Below are 17,555 nucleotides of genomic sequence, written 5' to 3'. Positions count from 1 at the left end.
CTTCTATCTTTCCTATAGCATTTCTACCCTGGAATATTAACCTGCCAGTCCTGTCTATCCTCGACCCATGTTTCTGTAATGGCTATGATATGCCAGTCCCATGTTCCCACTCATGCCCTGAGTCCATCTGCCTTATCTGACAGGCCTCTTGAATTGAAATAAATGCAATTTATCAGTGTTACCTCATTCTCTACTGTGCTTTTGGCTGCCTTGACCTTTTAACTTGCTCCCCTTATCTATCGTACTGGTCTCAGACCGATCTATTTTCTCACTCATTTTGGGCTCCCCCCCCCCTTGCCAAACCCCCTTACAAGTTTAAAGCCTCCAAAGTAGCACTAACAATCTACCAAGATTTCAATCCCCTTCCGATTCAGGTACAACCGATCCCTTTTTCCCCAGAAGATTCTAGTGGTCCAGAAATGGAACTCGTTGGCCCTTACACCAGCTCCTTCACCATGCACTCATTTGCCCTATTCTCCTATTCCTACTCACACTAGAACACATGGCATCAGGAGTAATTCAAATATGACAACCCTTGAGGATCTGCATTTTGTCCTGCTGCCTAATTTCCTACATTCGCTCTACAGAACGTCATCCATTTCTGTTGTGGTACCAACATGTACAATGACCTCCTGCTAGTCACTCTTCCCTTTCAGAATATTCTACATCCAATCCGATCATCCTTGACTCTGGCACCAGAGAGTCAACACACCACTATGATGTCTTGCTGGCAGCCGCAGAAAGGTCTAGAGAGTTCCCAAACAAAAATCGATCAGTTGAAACCTGATAAACCCCCACTTTACTGTAGAGCCAGTCAGGGTAGCAGAAACCTAGCTGTCAGTGTTATATACCTCAGAAGTGATTACCCCCACGGCACCCAAAACAACATACTTGTTTGAGATGGCCTTGCTTGCACCCCATGAAAGAAAAAAATATATTCAAGGCTCTCGCTTTCAAGACTATTAAATGCTCAGGCTATTAGTCCATTTGCTTGCTGATGGTTTAATGGACACGAAGCATAGTTTTGCACTGCTATACAATTCTATGGATTTTCTGCGATGTTCATTTGATCATTTTTGTGAATTGGAGGGAACCGGGAGGAGATGGAGGGAGAAATCATCATTAATCCTTCTTCTAATAGACTTTTCTTCTGCACAATTTATTCATCACACATATCTATTTGAAATGGGTTATTCGTGCGCAATAAATATTGGATTGTGTCATGATCACAGAACTTCATCACTAACAGAGGATTTTAGTTAATCTTAAACTGGAATACCATTATGCGGGATCGACCCGATTAAATCAACTGGTCTTTTGCTTCCGATCATTTCTGAATGTTTTGAGTTTGATAACTGGCATGGAGTGAGCTGACCACAGTAAAAGTAGAGAGATTCCTGCACTTTGCAGGAATTAACTCAGTCAGATGTTCCATCTCTAATTACCATCCGATAATTCCGGCTGAAACTTGTACATATGTTGCCATTGTGTATCACGATAAAAAATACCCTCTGACACTTATAAGGTGACACAATAATCACAATCACAGTGTTTTCATGAGACTACTGGATAAGACATTTGTAACCAAGTAAGAATAACAAAGGAGAGAAGGTTGGATGGGGGAAAAAACGTTACCCTATCCTCATACGTAGATGTCTCATTTAATTGCTCTAATATCAATACTTGCATTTTCAAGTTGCCTGGAGGCAATGCTCTGGAATAGTCTCAAAAAACTAAGTGCAGCATTTTTCTTTTTAAAAAAAAACAGGATCAAGTGTGTCTTCAAACCAGCCAAGGGCTGATGAAAGGGAACAATGTGGAATGAGAGAAAATTACACAGAATATAAAAACATGTTGCAAAATACTTTAATATAAAAGGGAGAGAGTAGCTAAAATGAGCATTTTGTTGTCTTAAAAGCAGAGACAAGTAAAATTATTATGTGAAATGAATTAATGGTGCAGACATTGAATAAATATTGTGTGTCCATCTTCACAAGATAATACACAAGGTGCATATCAGAAATAGAGGGAAAAGCCAATTAAGCTGCAGAAGCTGTAAATCAGAAACAAGAAAAGAAATTGCTGGAAAAGCTCAGCAGGTCTGGCAGCACCTGTGAAGAGAAATCACTTCTAGTTAAGTGACCTTTCCTGAAACAAAAAAAACTGAGGTAAGCAATCTTAATTAAGAAAAATACATATTTTTCATAAAACACTGCAGTCTAACAGAATCCTGTAACTTATGAACTAATAATCATCATAAACAACTGACAGCAAAAGGTGTGATTGTATTTTTATTCTGGGTTTAAAAATGTCATGTCTTGAAAGGAAATGAATGAGCATGTTAAGACACCTCTCCCATAAACAAAAAAAAATCCATAGTAGGCATGACACTCTTTTTCGGTGTAAAAAGGCAGAACCACAAAAAGAACAAGTTGAATCCAATGCATTGGTTACACTATATACAATGCAATTAACATGCCCATTAAATGGCATGTAAACCCTTTCTGACATAGGACAACCAGCGACACACCTGTCAGTTATTGATGCATATCTGCAACTTCAGATTTTAAAAAAATAATGTTTTTCACCTGTGGGCATTGATTCTCTTCAGCATGTTGATTCCATGGGTCCAAACTATTCTCGATAACTTAGCTCAGTTGCCATTCTTCACATGCTGGCCAAATAGCAAGAATGAGAAGGTGACATTAGAGGATCTCAGGTCAGCCAATTGTGTACATGCACACATTGTCCAGTATAAATCACTGGATGGTATTCAGGGATTTGGGATCCTGGTTCATTTCTTTCTGTCCCTTGCGCAGACAAGATGAGGACTGCTACCTCAGCACAAACAAATAAAACCTGGAGAACTCTGCTGCGTAAGGGTTTAGGGTTGGCTATGGTGCTCAGCCTGGGATATCGATCCAAGGCAATGTAAGAAAGGGGGCTTCACACAATGACAGAAATCAGCACCCAGTTAATAAACAGAGATCAAAAGGTTCAATCTCTGTCAAAATAAACCATAGAAACCTTCTAGCGTGGAAACAGGCTATTTGGCCCAATGGGTCCACACTGACCAAGATTCCAAAGAGATCCCACTCAGACCCAACCCCCTACCATATCCCTGTAACTCTGCATTTCCTATGGTTAATGCATCTAGCCTGCACATCTATCAACACAATGGACAATTTAGTATGGCCAATCCACCTAACCTGCACATCTTTGGACACCGCGAGGAAACCAGAGCACAAGGCAGAAACCCACACAGATAAGGGGAGAATGTGCAAACTCCACACAGATAGACAGTTGCCTGAGGGTAGAATCGAACCTGGGTCCCTGGTAAGGTGAGGCAGCAGTGCTAACCACCAAACCCTTATGCCACTTGTTTGGTCATTCTCATGTGAACAATGAGAGGTCACGTCACTAGTTGAGCAAGCGAAGATAAGCAAAAGTGTGTCATACCCATATCCCATGCACACATACCACCTACCATTTATTCACAATGCAGCAAACGCTGACAGGGCAACGTGGTGGCACAAAGACAAGGGGATAAAAGCAGAATAAAATTAAAGATACACTTTGGTCTACTGTTCATGAACAGTTTTGGCTGATTTGCGAAGTTTTTTTTCCTTTAAAGACTTTTCTTCCAGTTTTGAATTATACTGGTTAAATTTTAAAGAAAAGAAATATCATACCAGCAAGAGTATAGCCTCAGTTCTGTGCCAGTCAATCAGATCTGTTCGAATTAGGAATTTGTAATTTTAGAAAGCAAAAGGTGCTACATCTCAAAGGTGTATGTAATGCAAAATGCTGTCAGTTACCCATTTCGCTGTGGTCTCTCAGGTTTATATTTTGAAAAAAAAAAACAAACCTACCATCTCAGGTCTATACCGGGGCAGGGCTGAAAATCATCTGCTTTGCAAGTCCTTTGAAGGACACTGAGTAACTGCTCAGTATCAGAAGTCTTTTGTACAAGTTCAATAATTTAAAAAGAAACTCAACCAATTTACAACCAAATAGGAATCTACTTTTTTTTAATAAAAGAAAGCAGCACTGAATGAGAACAAAATACACCAATATTATAAGAGCAACAGTAACTGTTCAATTATTTACAACTCATGAAAATGTACATACAACTATACAGACTGCAAAAAATTTAATTTCTGTCTTTTGTTTAGAAAGAATAATTGCTAATGGAGGCTGGATTTTTAACAATCTCTTTTTAGTCTGCCTTTTGGTTCAGACACACTTTACAACTGATTAACTGTGGGGGGACGACAATAATAGTGGACCATCTGATCCCCTCGGACTTAAAAACAGCACCACAATGATGTGGATTCAATGAGTAAACTCTGAAGCTGAACTGGCATTGGGGAAAAAAGTGCAAGGAAGACTATCTTAAAAAACCCAACACTTTACAAAAAAAAAGTATTAATATACTTTTCTAAAATATTACATACATGTGCAATAAAAAAGGGAAGGGAGGGGGGAGTAGGGTTCTTAATCCCTGCCACATTGTACATGGTTTAAGCAAAAGCAAAATTCTAAATTAGATTCTTAGCAGTTTAGAATGCCCGAAAGCTCCAGTGTGTAGTAGCACCCTTATTTCCTTGCCATTAATTTTTTTTCATTCACCCTCCCTTCTCCCTGTAGTCATTGATGCACGTAGGAGGGTATCTGAAATCCATTGATACTACCAATCCCTCAACCCTTCCAAAATTTGGCAAATAAGTGCAAACCTAGCAAGAGCTTTGGCGGGCTCTTCAATGATCCAAGTCTGACCCTGTCCTACTTGTGCACTTCCCAGGAAGATTTAGCAGATAGTAATCAGGAGTGGGAATCCTGCCTGACTTTTCTCCTCAGCACAGAGGCACCAAAGATAATTACAGTGCCCAAGTTATCCCAACAGATACTGGTTAAAGGGGTACAGAACAAAGGCCAAACCAGGGATCAGCCCAACCCGTATGGCTCAGTACAATACCAACTGCTGCAATAAATAAGAATCTGCTCGGGCCCCCAACCAACCTCTCAAGGAAGCAGACTCTTGTGTATTATTGACCCTATCAAGCAAAAATGATGTGTGGCACAAACAAATGCCACGACTCACAACACGAAATGAGCCAAAACGTTTATGCTTTCCACAGCTTACTTACTCTCTCCAGTTTCTCCCTACCTTTAAAGAACTGTTCTGGACAGAAGACAGAAGAGAAGCGAGAATTGAAATGCATGACAACAGGTATGGTTCGATCAGTTTACACCGCAGGCTTTGTTTTGTTGCCTTTCCCTAATTGAGTAACTGCTCAATGCCAACATACCTAGCCTGCCCATTACTTTAATGCTGTGGCAAATGTTTTGACTCTGTGCCGTTCCTAGGTTAAAACCCAACTAAAATCATACAGTTCCCACGGCATATAGTTAGGTTGGATAATACGAAGAATTCACCAGTAAAATGATGATTAAGAGCGTAATCAATTAAGGCAGTCCCACTGGTCTGTTTGCACACAACAGTCTTGAAATAATGCTGACTGGAGACTGAGAATTACAAATATACAGAGAAAGTGCCTCATTCCAGAAAAACAAACCCTTCAACCCAGTCAGCATATTCAACCATGAAGCTCAATGAATTTACTGAGCTGTCCAAATAGATTAAGAACATAAGATACAAAAGTCTATTGCTTGATAATAAGGAAAAATGCCAGAGGGAAAAGAAACAGAATAAAAATTCTAACAAATCCTGATCTCCCCTACCCATTGTGTGGCGTGGACCACGAGAATGGGAAGAGATTCATTAAGAATTGCAAGGGAATTTTTAAAAAAATGTCTATGAGATGGAACTTAAAACGAGTACATATTTTGTACAATTTGCTGAGAAGGAAGTTATCCCAATTAGTGTTAAGTGTATTCCGATTTTTTTTTTGTAAAAAGAAAAGTGTCAAACAATACTTTTATTCAATATTTAAACAGGAAGACAAATGTACACATATTGAATTCATCTAAATCAATGTTTTATACAGTAGTTGAGGGTGGTGCATTTGCCACACAGGCACCAATTTGTAGTCCAGTACAAACCAATGACTGGCTGTACAAAAAGATACTTTTCTCCTCCCAAAGAACTGTGCGCCTTTTGGATGGAAAGTTAAGGCCCCAGGTACAACATTACTTTCCTTTCAACAGAGCCCTGCTACAATGAAAACAGTACTTTTTCATTCAGAAATAGACGAGAGATGGACTCTTATGTGGCATTGTTCACATTAAAAAAACACATCGAGTATGTAAAGTTTTTCATCTGTTGCAGTTGTTCCAGGATCACATTTTGCCACTGGGAAAACTAGCAGCTAAATGGTATGGAACTGATGGTGGATACAGAGGTAATGCAGAAAAGGAGAGCTGGGGCAGATACTCTCAGACCAAAAAAAAATCACATTGACCAAGAGCAACCTTCAAACCAAGCAAAGCCATTGTAGTGCGTGCATTAAAAAAGAAAGATACAAAGGGTGAGAATAAGAGGAGGGAAGTCCAAACTTGGTCTGTTTACACAGACACATGTTTTCAGTTCCAGTAATAGCTTACAGAAAAATACAACCACTCCCAAGCACACAATTCCAGCAGCTCTTAGGTCTTTTTGGCACTGCGATTTGAAACCAGCCGCAGTATTGTATCAATCTGGAGGCGCAAAGACAGATATGATCAAGAGCAACCTCCATTTCGTGGATTAGTTAATTGTTGAAAGCATGATTTACATATGATACGGTTATCAAGTATTGATTTCTTTCCCCATTGCACCAGGTTCATCAAATGTGTATTGAATATATTGAGCACAACTATCAATACAACACGGCTTCATGTACAGTATTCAGGAGACAGCCTTCATCCCCGTACTGCGTAGCTAGATTTCCTTTTGCATTTGCACATGTTCTTATGGTCGATGAAACCTACAGAGAAAAGAAAAAGAATTAATACAGTTTGGGGACCAATAATTTTGTTCAATGACAATCCCCCTTTCTTTCTCCTTCTATTCTTGACTCAGCCAGTAGTGCATAATTGACAGTCAGGTTGAATGATTAAACCCTACTTGGAATTGCAGCATTTACACTAATGCAGTACTGAGGGAGTCCTGAATAGTTGAAGGTGCTGTCTTTTTGGATGAAACATTAAACCACAGCTCCATTGGCAGTCAGGGAGCTGCAGGAGATTCCGTGATTCAAAGAGAAAAAGGAAAGTTTTCCCTCTGTGATGATTAGCACTTATTCCTCATTAGAAACAAACATTTGGTAATTTTTCTCATTACGGATTATAGGATCTGACAGTGGTTCACAAGGGTGATTGCTTAGCTTTTAACAATAAGTAAATTTGGTTTGATTCTGAAAAGTTATGAGAATGCAAGAAGTCTTTTATAGCACAAGCTCTTTCTCCTCCCTGTGACTATACAGTCAACTACAGCACTCAGTCTGACACTGAACGACAGACAACCAGAAAGGGACAGCTTCAATCGACTGGTCTGCAATGAACCAGTTTGGAATTCAAAGGAACTCTGATTAGCCCAATAGCAAGGGCTAAAAAGCAGGATACTCAATCGGAATTTCAGCTCATTGAGAGCCAATGAGCTCCCTGTTAAAATGCCTACATGTAGGGAATGTAGGATGATGCTGGAGTAGCATATAGTAATCTCATTGACAGATGCTTACATAACAGATCATTGAAATGTAGCCGTCTCATACAACCATAACTAAAAAAGCTAATGTTAGCCTTTAAAACTAGCAGGCTAGAAAATAACGCAGAGTATGTTTTGCTCCAGCCATACAAATTTCTGACTCGGCAAATACAGGGTACAGCGAACAGAGTTCCACACACATCCCTTAAAAAAGGGATATCAACTTTAGAAGAATTATAGCCTGGTTCACCAGAATCTTATCAGAACACTGATCAGTGGAGAACGAGGAAAATGTACATCAACTAGGCTCAATCACGGATTGTGAAGGAATGACAGCTAGAGAGGATTACATGCAGGCAAGGAAGGAGCTCAAAAATGGTCTGAGAAGAGCCAGGAGGGGGCACGAGAAAGGCTTGGCAGAAGGAATCCGGGAAAACACAAAGGCATTTTACACTTACGTGAGGAATAAGAGAATGGTCAAAGAAAGAGTAGGGCCGATCAGGGATAGCATAGGGAACTTGTGTGTGGAGCCTGAGGAGGTAGGGGAAGCCCTAAATGGGTTTTTTGCTTCTGTCTTTACGAAAGAAACCAACTTTGTAGTGAATGAAACCTTTGAAGAGCAGGTGTGCATGCTGGAATGGATAGAGATAGACGAAGCTGATGTGCTGAAAATTTTGTCAAACATTAAGATTGACAAGTCGCCAGGCCCGGATCAGATTTGTCCTCGGCTGCTTTGGGAAGCGAGAAATGCAATTGCTTCGCCACTTGCGAAGATCTTTGCATCCTCGCTCTCCACTGGAGTCGTACCTGAGGACTGGAGAGAGGCAAATGTAATTCCTCTCTTCAAGAAAGGAAATAGGGAAATCCCTGGCAATTATAGACCGGTAAGTCTCACGTCTGTCGTCTGCAAGGTGTTAGAAAGAATTCTGAGGGATAAGATTTATGACCATCTGGAAGAGCATGGCTTGATCAAATACAGTCAACACGGCTTTGTGAGGGGTAGGTCATGCCTTACAAACCTTATCGAGTTTTTTGAGGATGTGACTAGAAAGGTTGATGAGGGTCGAGCTGTGGATGTGGTGTATATGGACTTCAGTAAGGCATTTGATAAGGTTCCCCATGGTAGGCTCATTCAGAAGGTCAGGAGGAATGGGATACAGGGGAACTTAGCTGCTTGGATACAGAATTGGCTGGCCAACAGAAGACAGCGAGTGGTAGTAGAAGGAAAATATTCTGCCTGGAAGTCAGTGGTGAGTGGAGTTCCACAGGGCTCTGTCCTTGGGCCTCTACTGTTTGTAATTTTTATTAATGACTTGGACGAGGGAATTGAAGGATGGGTCAGCAAGTTTGCAGACGACACAAAGGTCGGAGGTGTCGTTGACAGTGTAGAGGGCTGTTGTAGGCTGCAGCGGGACGTTGACAGGATGCAGAGATGGGCTGAGAGGTGGCAGATGGAGTTCAACCTGGATAAATGCGAGGTGATGCATTTTGGAAGGTCGAATTTGAAAGCTGAGTACAGGATTAAGGATAGGATTCTTGGCAGCGTGGAGGAACAGAGGGATCTTGGTGTGCAGATACATAGATCCCTTAAAATGGCCACCCAAGTGGACAGGGTTGTTAAGAAAGCATATGGTGTTTTGGCTTTCATTAACAGGGAGATTGAGTTTAAGAGTCGTGAGATCTTGTTGCAGCTCTATAAAACTTTGGTTAGACCGCACTTGGAATACTGCGTCCAGTTCTGGGCGCCCTATTATAGGAAAGATGTGGATGCTTTGGAGAGGGTTCAGAGGAGGTTTACCAGGATGCTGCCTGGACTGGAGGGCTTATCTTATGAAGAGAGGTTGACTGAGCTCGGTCTCTTTTCATTGGAGAAAAGGAGGAGGAGAGGGGACCTAATTGAGGTATACAAGATAATGAGAGGCATAGATAGAGTTGATAGCCAGAGACTATTTCCCAGGGCAGAAATGGCTAGCACGAGGGGTCATAGTTTTAAGGTGGTTGGTGGAAAGTATAGAGGGGATGTCAGAGGCATGTTCTTTACGCAGAGAGTTGTGAGAGCATGGAATGCGTTGCCAGCAGCAGTGGTGGAAGCAAGGTCATTGGGGTCATTTAAGAGACTGCTGGACATGTATATGGTCACAGAAATTTGAGGGTGCATACATGAGGATCAATGGTCGGCACAACATTGTGGGCTGAAGGGCCTGTTCTGTGCTGTACTGTTCTATGTTCTATGACTTAATTGAGGGTTTTAAGATAATTAGAAGTATTGGCAAGGTGGAAAGAATGGAACTTTACCACTGCTAAGTTTGAGATTCTGATGGTGAGGAGCTTGGGCAGGAATCAAGGTCAGGCAGGCCAGGAGATGTTGTGGGAGGCGAGGGTGGTGGTGGTGGCACGGCAGGAGGGAGGCAGTTGCGGGTAGGGCTGGGACACGACACTCTGGCAAACAGAGGCAGAGTCAAGTAGAGACGAGAATCACGGGCTAAGGAACAGAGCCTTAAATCAGAACTAGGCATTAGGGAGAGAAGTTGGGAATAACTTCTTCATGCACAGACTTGTCAAAGTGTGGAACTGCCTCTAACAAACTGCAGTAGATACTCGATCAATTAGAAATTTTAAATTTGTGACTGACAGAATTTTCTGACAGCTAAGAGTATAAAGGACATGGAGTCAAGCCAGGAGAAAGCATTTAAAATCTAGACCAGCCATGAGCTTAATGAATGGTGGATCAGAATTTGAGGGCTAAATACCACTGTCCTGCTGCTATGACAGTTCTCAGGAAGGTTCAAATAATGATCATATAGACAAAGAACACATAACACAGCGTTCTAGCATTTCCAGCAACATATGAATTGTATGTATTATACCTTAAAATGGTCTTAAAAACACTTAAGAAAAATAAACATTTATTAAACAAACTGCAGGTTTTAGGTCTAGGGATCATCTTCAATAGCTGATCTCTTGAAGCATAAGTGAAAAGAATGTCTTCACTCAGATCATGATGCTTTGGAATTCTTCACTCAAGAGGTTATGAATGCTCAGGTCATTAGCATCTTCAAAACTAATATGTTTTGTTTAGTTAAGAGTGATAAAGGATTATTGAGTAAATGAGGGTAGATGAAGTTAAAATAGAAACCAAGTGTGATCTTACTGAACAGCCTATAACTATTTTTATAGTCCTTGCTGACAGTAATGAAGAGGATGTCGAGGTTAATGTAGGGGAGTGGAAAAAATTCTGGTGCTGAAGGCTAGAGGAAAATTGCTGCAAATACAGTGCTATCATATATAAAAATCAAGCATGAAAGATGATTCTTAAGGCTTAGTATCAGTGCATTCACTATTCATCACCCTTCCTACCCTGGGTCACTTGGGTGTAAACTTTAAAGTCAATGTATACGCAAAGCCAACCACTGTCACTGCAAGCAATATCACTTTTGGAGTTAAAAGATTACCTCGTATACACTCTGCTTTCTTCATGCACCTCCATCTCTGTACTTTTGAATTCATTTAGCTCTTTTCGTATTGCTGCCTGTCAGGGGGCAACAGAGAAAGGTTGTAAATAAAGATTTATTTTAATTCTGAATTACTGAGTCAAAAAGGTGGCAGAGCAATTGCTTAGTTCAACAATTCAGTCCAAAAACATGACAGTCACTACACTGGGTACGACATGCAATTTGGAGCAATGAGCAATAATTTTAGGAGCTAATACTGCAAGAGCAGAGTGCCTAGCCTGTATTTTTACCTAATTTTAATTATTTTTAACTCGAGTGATCTGTATCATTCACATATAGTAAAAGGTTGACTAGTTTGATAAAACAATGGGTAATTTCTTGACCTAAAAGAAAATGGGAAGTTAATTGTCACACGTTCCAAATAACCAAAGATGACACTGCTGGAATAGAGATTTTCTGAATTATGGAGGGTTTTAGATTTAGAAAAGCTATTTATAACCGTGGGAAGACCAGAATTAGAAGCTGTAAGTATATTTTATAATAAAATCAACAGGGAATTTCAGAGAAACTGCTCTACCTAGAGAGTAGTTAGAAAGTAGAACTTGCTCTTACAAGTAGTTGAGGCAACTAGCATAAATATATTTTAAGTATAAAGTAGTTAAGTTTCTGAAGAGGTGGTACCTGACTTCCTGATAGTATAAACCAGCCTGGTCAGAGGATCTGATTCCAGAAACTTTATTTTTATCAACTTTATTATTATCCCATTATTCATTTGAGAAAACTTCCCAATAGTCAGAGAATCAGTGCAGAAAGAGGCCCTTCAGTCTATCAAGTCTGCACCAATCCTCCAAACAGCAACCCACCCAGGCCAAGGACACCCCACGTCATCCCTGTAAATGTGCATTTACCATGGCTATGTTGTGCACTTACCTCTACACTCTGGGGCAATTTAGCATGGCTAATCCATCTAACTTGCACATCTTTAGGCTGTGGGAGGAAACTGGAGCACCTGGCGGAAACCCTCGCAGACACGGGGAGAACATACAAATTCCACACAGTTGCCCGAGGCTGGAATTGAACCCGGGTTCTTGGCGAGGAGAGGCAACAGAGCTAACCACTGAGCCACGGTCCTGCCCACGGTATTGTAATAACCACTGACATTATTTAGAAGTGCTTGGTGTATCGCATTTCAAAAAAAAAAATAACTTTAGCATCACAATTCATGGCAGCATTAATCCCTACCAATAATTACCAGCAACTGTACATCTGCCCTTTGCCTGATGCAATACAGCAGATATTCTCTGAGCTTGACTGAACCTCAAAGACACTAATATGTAATTATACAGCTTTACTCACCTATTCAGGGCACATACGTGTTCGGGACAGTGGCTGCAAATATCAGAGGTTTGAGTACTGTGAGCAAAAATCTCAAATGGAATGTTGAAAGGTGGTATGATGAAAAAGGTGCTAATAATTCAAGATAAACAGATGGAGTGTGAGAAAAGCCTGAAGTGCTAAGCCAGGGCAAGTCTGACTCTTAAGCACCTGAAAAGTCCAAAGAATCATTGAAAGGTCATGACTCAATGTTCAAATGCACAAGGAGGAAAAGTGAACTGTTAGCATACCATGCACAAGTAGCATAAAAAGCAAAGCATAGTGGGAACTGTAGAACATTAAATAATGCAATAATACTGACGCTAATGCAAGAGCCTAGTTTGTGAATCTGATACTTTTGCAATTTGCTAGCAAAGTGGCACTGATTTCATAAGAAAATATTTTGATAAAGATGAAGGTTGTTAATCAAAAAAATTGTCCTAGGTCTACGAGTTGATGCAGGAAGAGGAGGACTGTCCCAACAATTCACACCACAATTCACATTAACTGTAGTAACACTGATTAATACCAAGCTAGTCAGTGAGTTATTGGAGAAAAGTAGTTAACCAACTCTCTGCTAGAGACAATGCCTCCCCACCTTATCCGCTGGTGTTAATTTAGTCCACGGTTTATCTGCACGTCGATCATAGTCATGGGCATCTGTTACTTCAACATATTCATGGAAGCGCAAGATTTTTCTAGCTTGGAGCTCTGCCACCGTGGGTCTTTGACTGAGCTAAAGGAATCAAAGATAACAGTCATAAAACAGGTTATACTTGCTTTGAAGGCTCGTGGTTAAAACAATATTCTTTTAACCATGCAATATTTATCAAAATGGTTTTCAACAAAATTATTCTATTGGATGTTAAACAATAAAACTCTTACAAACCTTCTTAGAAATTCACAAAGAACGAATGGAATGAGACACTCTAGACATTCCACAATGTAGGGTAATAGAACATAGAACATAGAAAAGTGCAGCACAGTACAGGTCCTTCGGCCCACGATGTTGTGCCGTGGAATATTCCTAATCCAAAAATAAAATAACTTAACCTACATTTCCCTCAATTCACTGCTGTCCATGTGCATGTCCAGCAGTCGCTTAAATGTCACTAATGACTCCGCTTCCACGACTACCACTGGTAAACTATTCCATGCGCTCACAACTGTCTGGGTGAAGAATCTCCCTCTGACGTCTCCTCTATACCTTCTTCCTAACACCTTAAAACTATGACCCCTCATGGCAGTCAATCCTGCCCTGGGGAAAAGTCTCTGGCTATCGGCTCTATCCATGCCTCTCATTACCTTGTACGTCTCGAACAGGTCACCTCTCTTCCTCCTTCTCTCCAGAGAGAAAAGTCCAAGCTCAGTCAACCTCTCCTCGTAAGACAAGCCCTCCAGTCCAGGCAGCATCCTGATAAACCTCCTTTGCACCCTCTCCAAAGCCTCCACATCTTTCCTATAATAAGGCGACCAGAACTGGACATAATATTCCAAGTGTGGTCTCAACAGGGTTTTCTAGAACTGCAGCATAACCTCGTGGCTCTTAAACTCGATCTCTCTGTTAATGAAAGCCAAAACACCATATGCTTTCTTAACAACCTTATCCACCTGGGTGGCAACTTTGAGGGAGCTATGCACTTGAACACCAAGATCCCACTGTTCCTCCACACTGCCGAGAGTCCTGCCTTTAATCCTATATTCAGCATTTAAGTTCGACCTTCCAAAATGCATCACTTCGCATTTATCCAGGTTGAACTCCATCTGCCATTTCTCAGCCCAGCTCTGCATTCTGTCAATGTCTCGCTGAAGCCTGCAACAGCCCTCGATACTATCAACGGCACCTCCAACATTTGTGTCATCAGCAAACATACTAACCCACCCCTCAACCTCCTCATCCAAGTCATTTATAAAAGCTACAAAGAGCAGAGGCCCAAGAACAGAGCCCTGCGGGACACCACTCAGCACTGACCTCTAGGAAGAATACTTACCATCTACAACCACTCTCTGCCTCCTGTCAGCCAACCAATTCTGAATCCAGACTGCCAAATCACCCTGTATCCCATACCTTCTGACTTTATGAATGAGCCTGCCGTGGGGAACCTTATCAAATGCCTTGCTGAAGTCCATGTACACCACATGCACTGCTCGACCCTCGGCAACCTGTCTCGTGACTTCCTCAAAGAACTCAATAAGATTTGTAAGGCATGACCTGTCCCTCACAAAGCCATGCTGACTCCCTTTAATCACGCTATGCTTTTCCAAATAAATCCTATCCCTCAGAATTCTTTCCAATAAAGCAGCATTTAGATGGGTGCAATACTCAAATTAGATCAACAAGGGCTAGACAGCAATCTGATATTAATTCATGAAGCAGATTTTCACAAACTTTACAAACTATCCATTTTAGTACCTACCTTTCTGGTAAGCCGCCTCTTGATCTCTCGCTTTTCTGCCTCATGTTGTTCCTCGTCTTTATCTGTAAGTTAAAATTGTACACTTATCACTTCAACACAGAACATCATCTAATAATATTAGTAGGGCCAACATTTTCTCAGTATACAGACTGGCAGCAAGTTATCAAACCAAACAAACAAAGCATGCTGCTTGTATGTATGATTAATCTGCCCTTCTTCTAAACTGGTACAGAATTAGCTTCAACATTAAAAAGGAAGATGCAAGAAAATAATAGTTAGGTACTGACAATACGCTTACCAAAAAAATTGTAAAGTGGATAGTCCGAAGAAAGTGGACTTATGAAACTTAAATGAGCCTTTCTAAACACAAGTAGCATTTTTATACAACACAAATGCAATTCTGGTTAGATAAAACATTCAGGAAGTCACTTTACAATGACTATGAAATTGCTTTTATAAAGCACTACTCAAGAAGAAACCACAAGCATGCATTACAGTAAGGAAGAAAAGAGCGACATAGTAAGCAATATGAATAGGCAAAGAAGTAGAAAGATTACTAATAGTACAATCAAAGGGAATGACTTTTGGAAGTAATGACAAGTGAAAGGAAGGTGGAATGGAGAGCGTTCCCCTGGGCAAGGGGGTAGCGGCCAAATCTGGATTTAAAAATACCTTGTTTTGGTGTTTGGCTTCTCACAGCTAGCAAAAAGCATTGTCACATTTACAAAATAGCTTGTTTAATGATTCAGAGACAAATGACCCAATTTGTGTTTTCATAAATTTGTTGCACTTTCCATCTTTCAACAGGTCTCCAACAATAAAGTCTGTTTCAAGACAAATGCATCAAAAATATACAATAACCAGTGATGGGTAAAACTGTATTTCTTTACTTCTCACAATATGAACAAAATTATGATGAGGATAAAAAGAGCACTAACTTTTAAGAATATTCCTTTGCTCCAGTTCTTCTGCAGTTGGCCTTTGACTCAGACGCCTGATGAAATAGAAAAGGATAAATTATTTCACATGAGGGGTGAAGGATGTTTAACGTCTGAGAAACAGCTTTGCCCTAGCACTTCAACATGATTTAGGATGTGTATATGCTGAACTTGGTCCTGTTGTTACACTTGGCTTGATGTTCAACCACAGCTGCCTGGGCCACTTTTACAGCAGCCAGTTAGTTCAGAACAACCTGGAATCCAAATCCTGGATGGAGTAAGGTACTAGATTACCACTCCCTTCCGACTGCTGCATGGTTTCTGGAGTCTACCTATTTATACATGTATAAAACCACCCTTGTCTGCCTTAGCTTTCCCTTTCCAGAAGCTGCATACAGGGATAAAGCAAAAAGAGTGGGTGGAACGGGGGTTATTCTCAGATAAGACATGCCTGAATGAAGCAGTTTTGGAAAACCTATTCCCCAGCCACCTAGTGTACATCCAGTATAGGCTTATTGTTAAAATGTCAACCCAGCTCACAGAGAACCAGAACACAACTGTATGAATTGACCACACATAGCCTACACGAATGCGGTGACTGTCAGAAGACTTGGGCACGACCCAAACGCAGCATACATAAAATGACAGCAAACAGAAGTATGATTGTCACACTGAGGAATTATCGACAAGTACATTTAAAACAAAATAATTTTGCACCTTTCACAGCTTCAGAACTTTTAAAAACATACTTTACAGCCACTCAGAAGTGCTTTTGATGGGCAAGTCAGTATTCTAGTCTAGGGAAACAACAGACACGTTACACATAGCTCCCACCAACAAATTGCGATAAGAAACAGTTTGACATGACCTGAGGGATAAGTATGGACCAAGACAATGGGAAGCGGTCTGCGATTCTTCAAATAGTGCCACAGAATTTTCTGTTAAACCTAGAGCAAACAGGATCTTGATTTTATAACACAAAAAAAAACACTTCCAACAGTGCAACACTGCCTCAGGACTACACTGAAGCGTCAGTCTAGATATTTTGTGCTCAAATCTCTGATATGGTCTTCAAACCACAACCATCTGACTTGGTAGAGATAATTCTAGAAACTGAACCATGGTTCATATTCTATTAAGCAGGGAAGCTCACTCACCAAAGTAAATTCCTATGTCTACAATACCAGTGTACATGCAGGATACAACAACAAGCAAATTATTTAACAATTCACTTAAATGAGGCAAAGCAACGTCCTTTGTGTGATTGAGAAATCTATTATCCACTTTTTGGACACCCTACCTGATGAGAGCTGTTCCAATCTGCTGTCGAATTTCTAGTCTTTCTTGGTCAGACTGATGAGGTAGGATGTTCTTCTCTATAAGTTCTTGCTTTGTAGGTCTGTTGCTCAGTTTAAGGGCTAAAGTGTCTTTTCGTTTTACTTTATTGGCCAATGAACCTATGGAAGATTTAAGATAAGATTTTATACTGCACGCAATACTTTACTGTTTTTCCAAAACAACTAAGCACTTTAGAGATTATGTTTTAAATCTTCAAGGGAAAAAAGATGAAACTAAATTCCAATCAAATGAATGACAGGAAGCACAATAACATTGCAAATATACTAGAGGCTAATATTTGTACTGGGATAATTAATTATATTAAATTGAGGTGGATTACAGAAAGACAGATTACAACATCTAGATTAACACTTAATGGACAAGATTG

The 17,555-nt window shown here is 40.5% G+C and overlaps 1 protein-coding gene across 9 annotated transcripts in view; it reads right to left on the bottom strand.

The window, feature by feature from the left end:
- Positions 1 to 4,049: 4,049 nt before the first annotated feature.
- LOC125464882 (phosphatase and actin regulator 4-like) overlaps positions 4,050 to 17,555 on the bottom strand; it is a 150,916-nt gene continuing 137,410 nt past the window's right edge. For all 9 annotated transcript variants that reach the window (XM_059654313.1, XM_059654316.1, XM_059654314.1 and 6 more), the window contains 6 exons: positions 17,130 to 17,286; positions 15,830 to 15,885; positions 14,892 to 14,953; positions 13,073 to 13,210; positions 11,101 to 11,177; positions 4,050 to 6,929 (listed from right to left, as the gene is read on the bottom strand). In XM_059654313.1, the coding sequence (XP_059510296.1) occupies positions 6,914 to 6,929; positions 11,101 to 11,177; positions 13,073 to 13,210; positions 14,892 to 14,953; positions 15,830 to 15,885; positions 17,130 to 17,286 (506 nt within the window). In that variant the 3' untranslated portion in view covers positions 4,050 to 6,913. The remainder of the gene's footprint in view (positions 6,930 to 11,100; positions 11,178 to 13,072; positions 13,211 to 14,891; positions 14,954 to 15,829; positions 15,886 to 17,129; positions 17,287 to 17,555) is intronic.

This window comes from Stegostoma tigrinum, chromosome 24 (genome assembly GCF_030684315.1).
Source record: "Stegostoma tigrinum isolate sSteTig4 chromosome 24, sSteTig4.hap1, whole genome shotgun sequence".
NCBI classification, from domain to species: Eukaryota; Metazoa; Chordata; class Chondrichthyes; order Orectolobiformes; family Stegostomatidae; genus Stegostoma; species Stegostoma tigrinum.
Note: the sequence above shows the minus strand (reverse complement) of the source record. Positions and strands in the feature narration are given on the sequence as shown.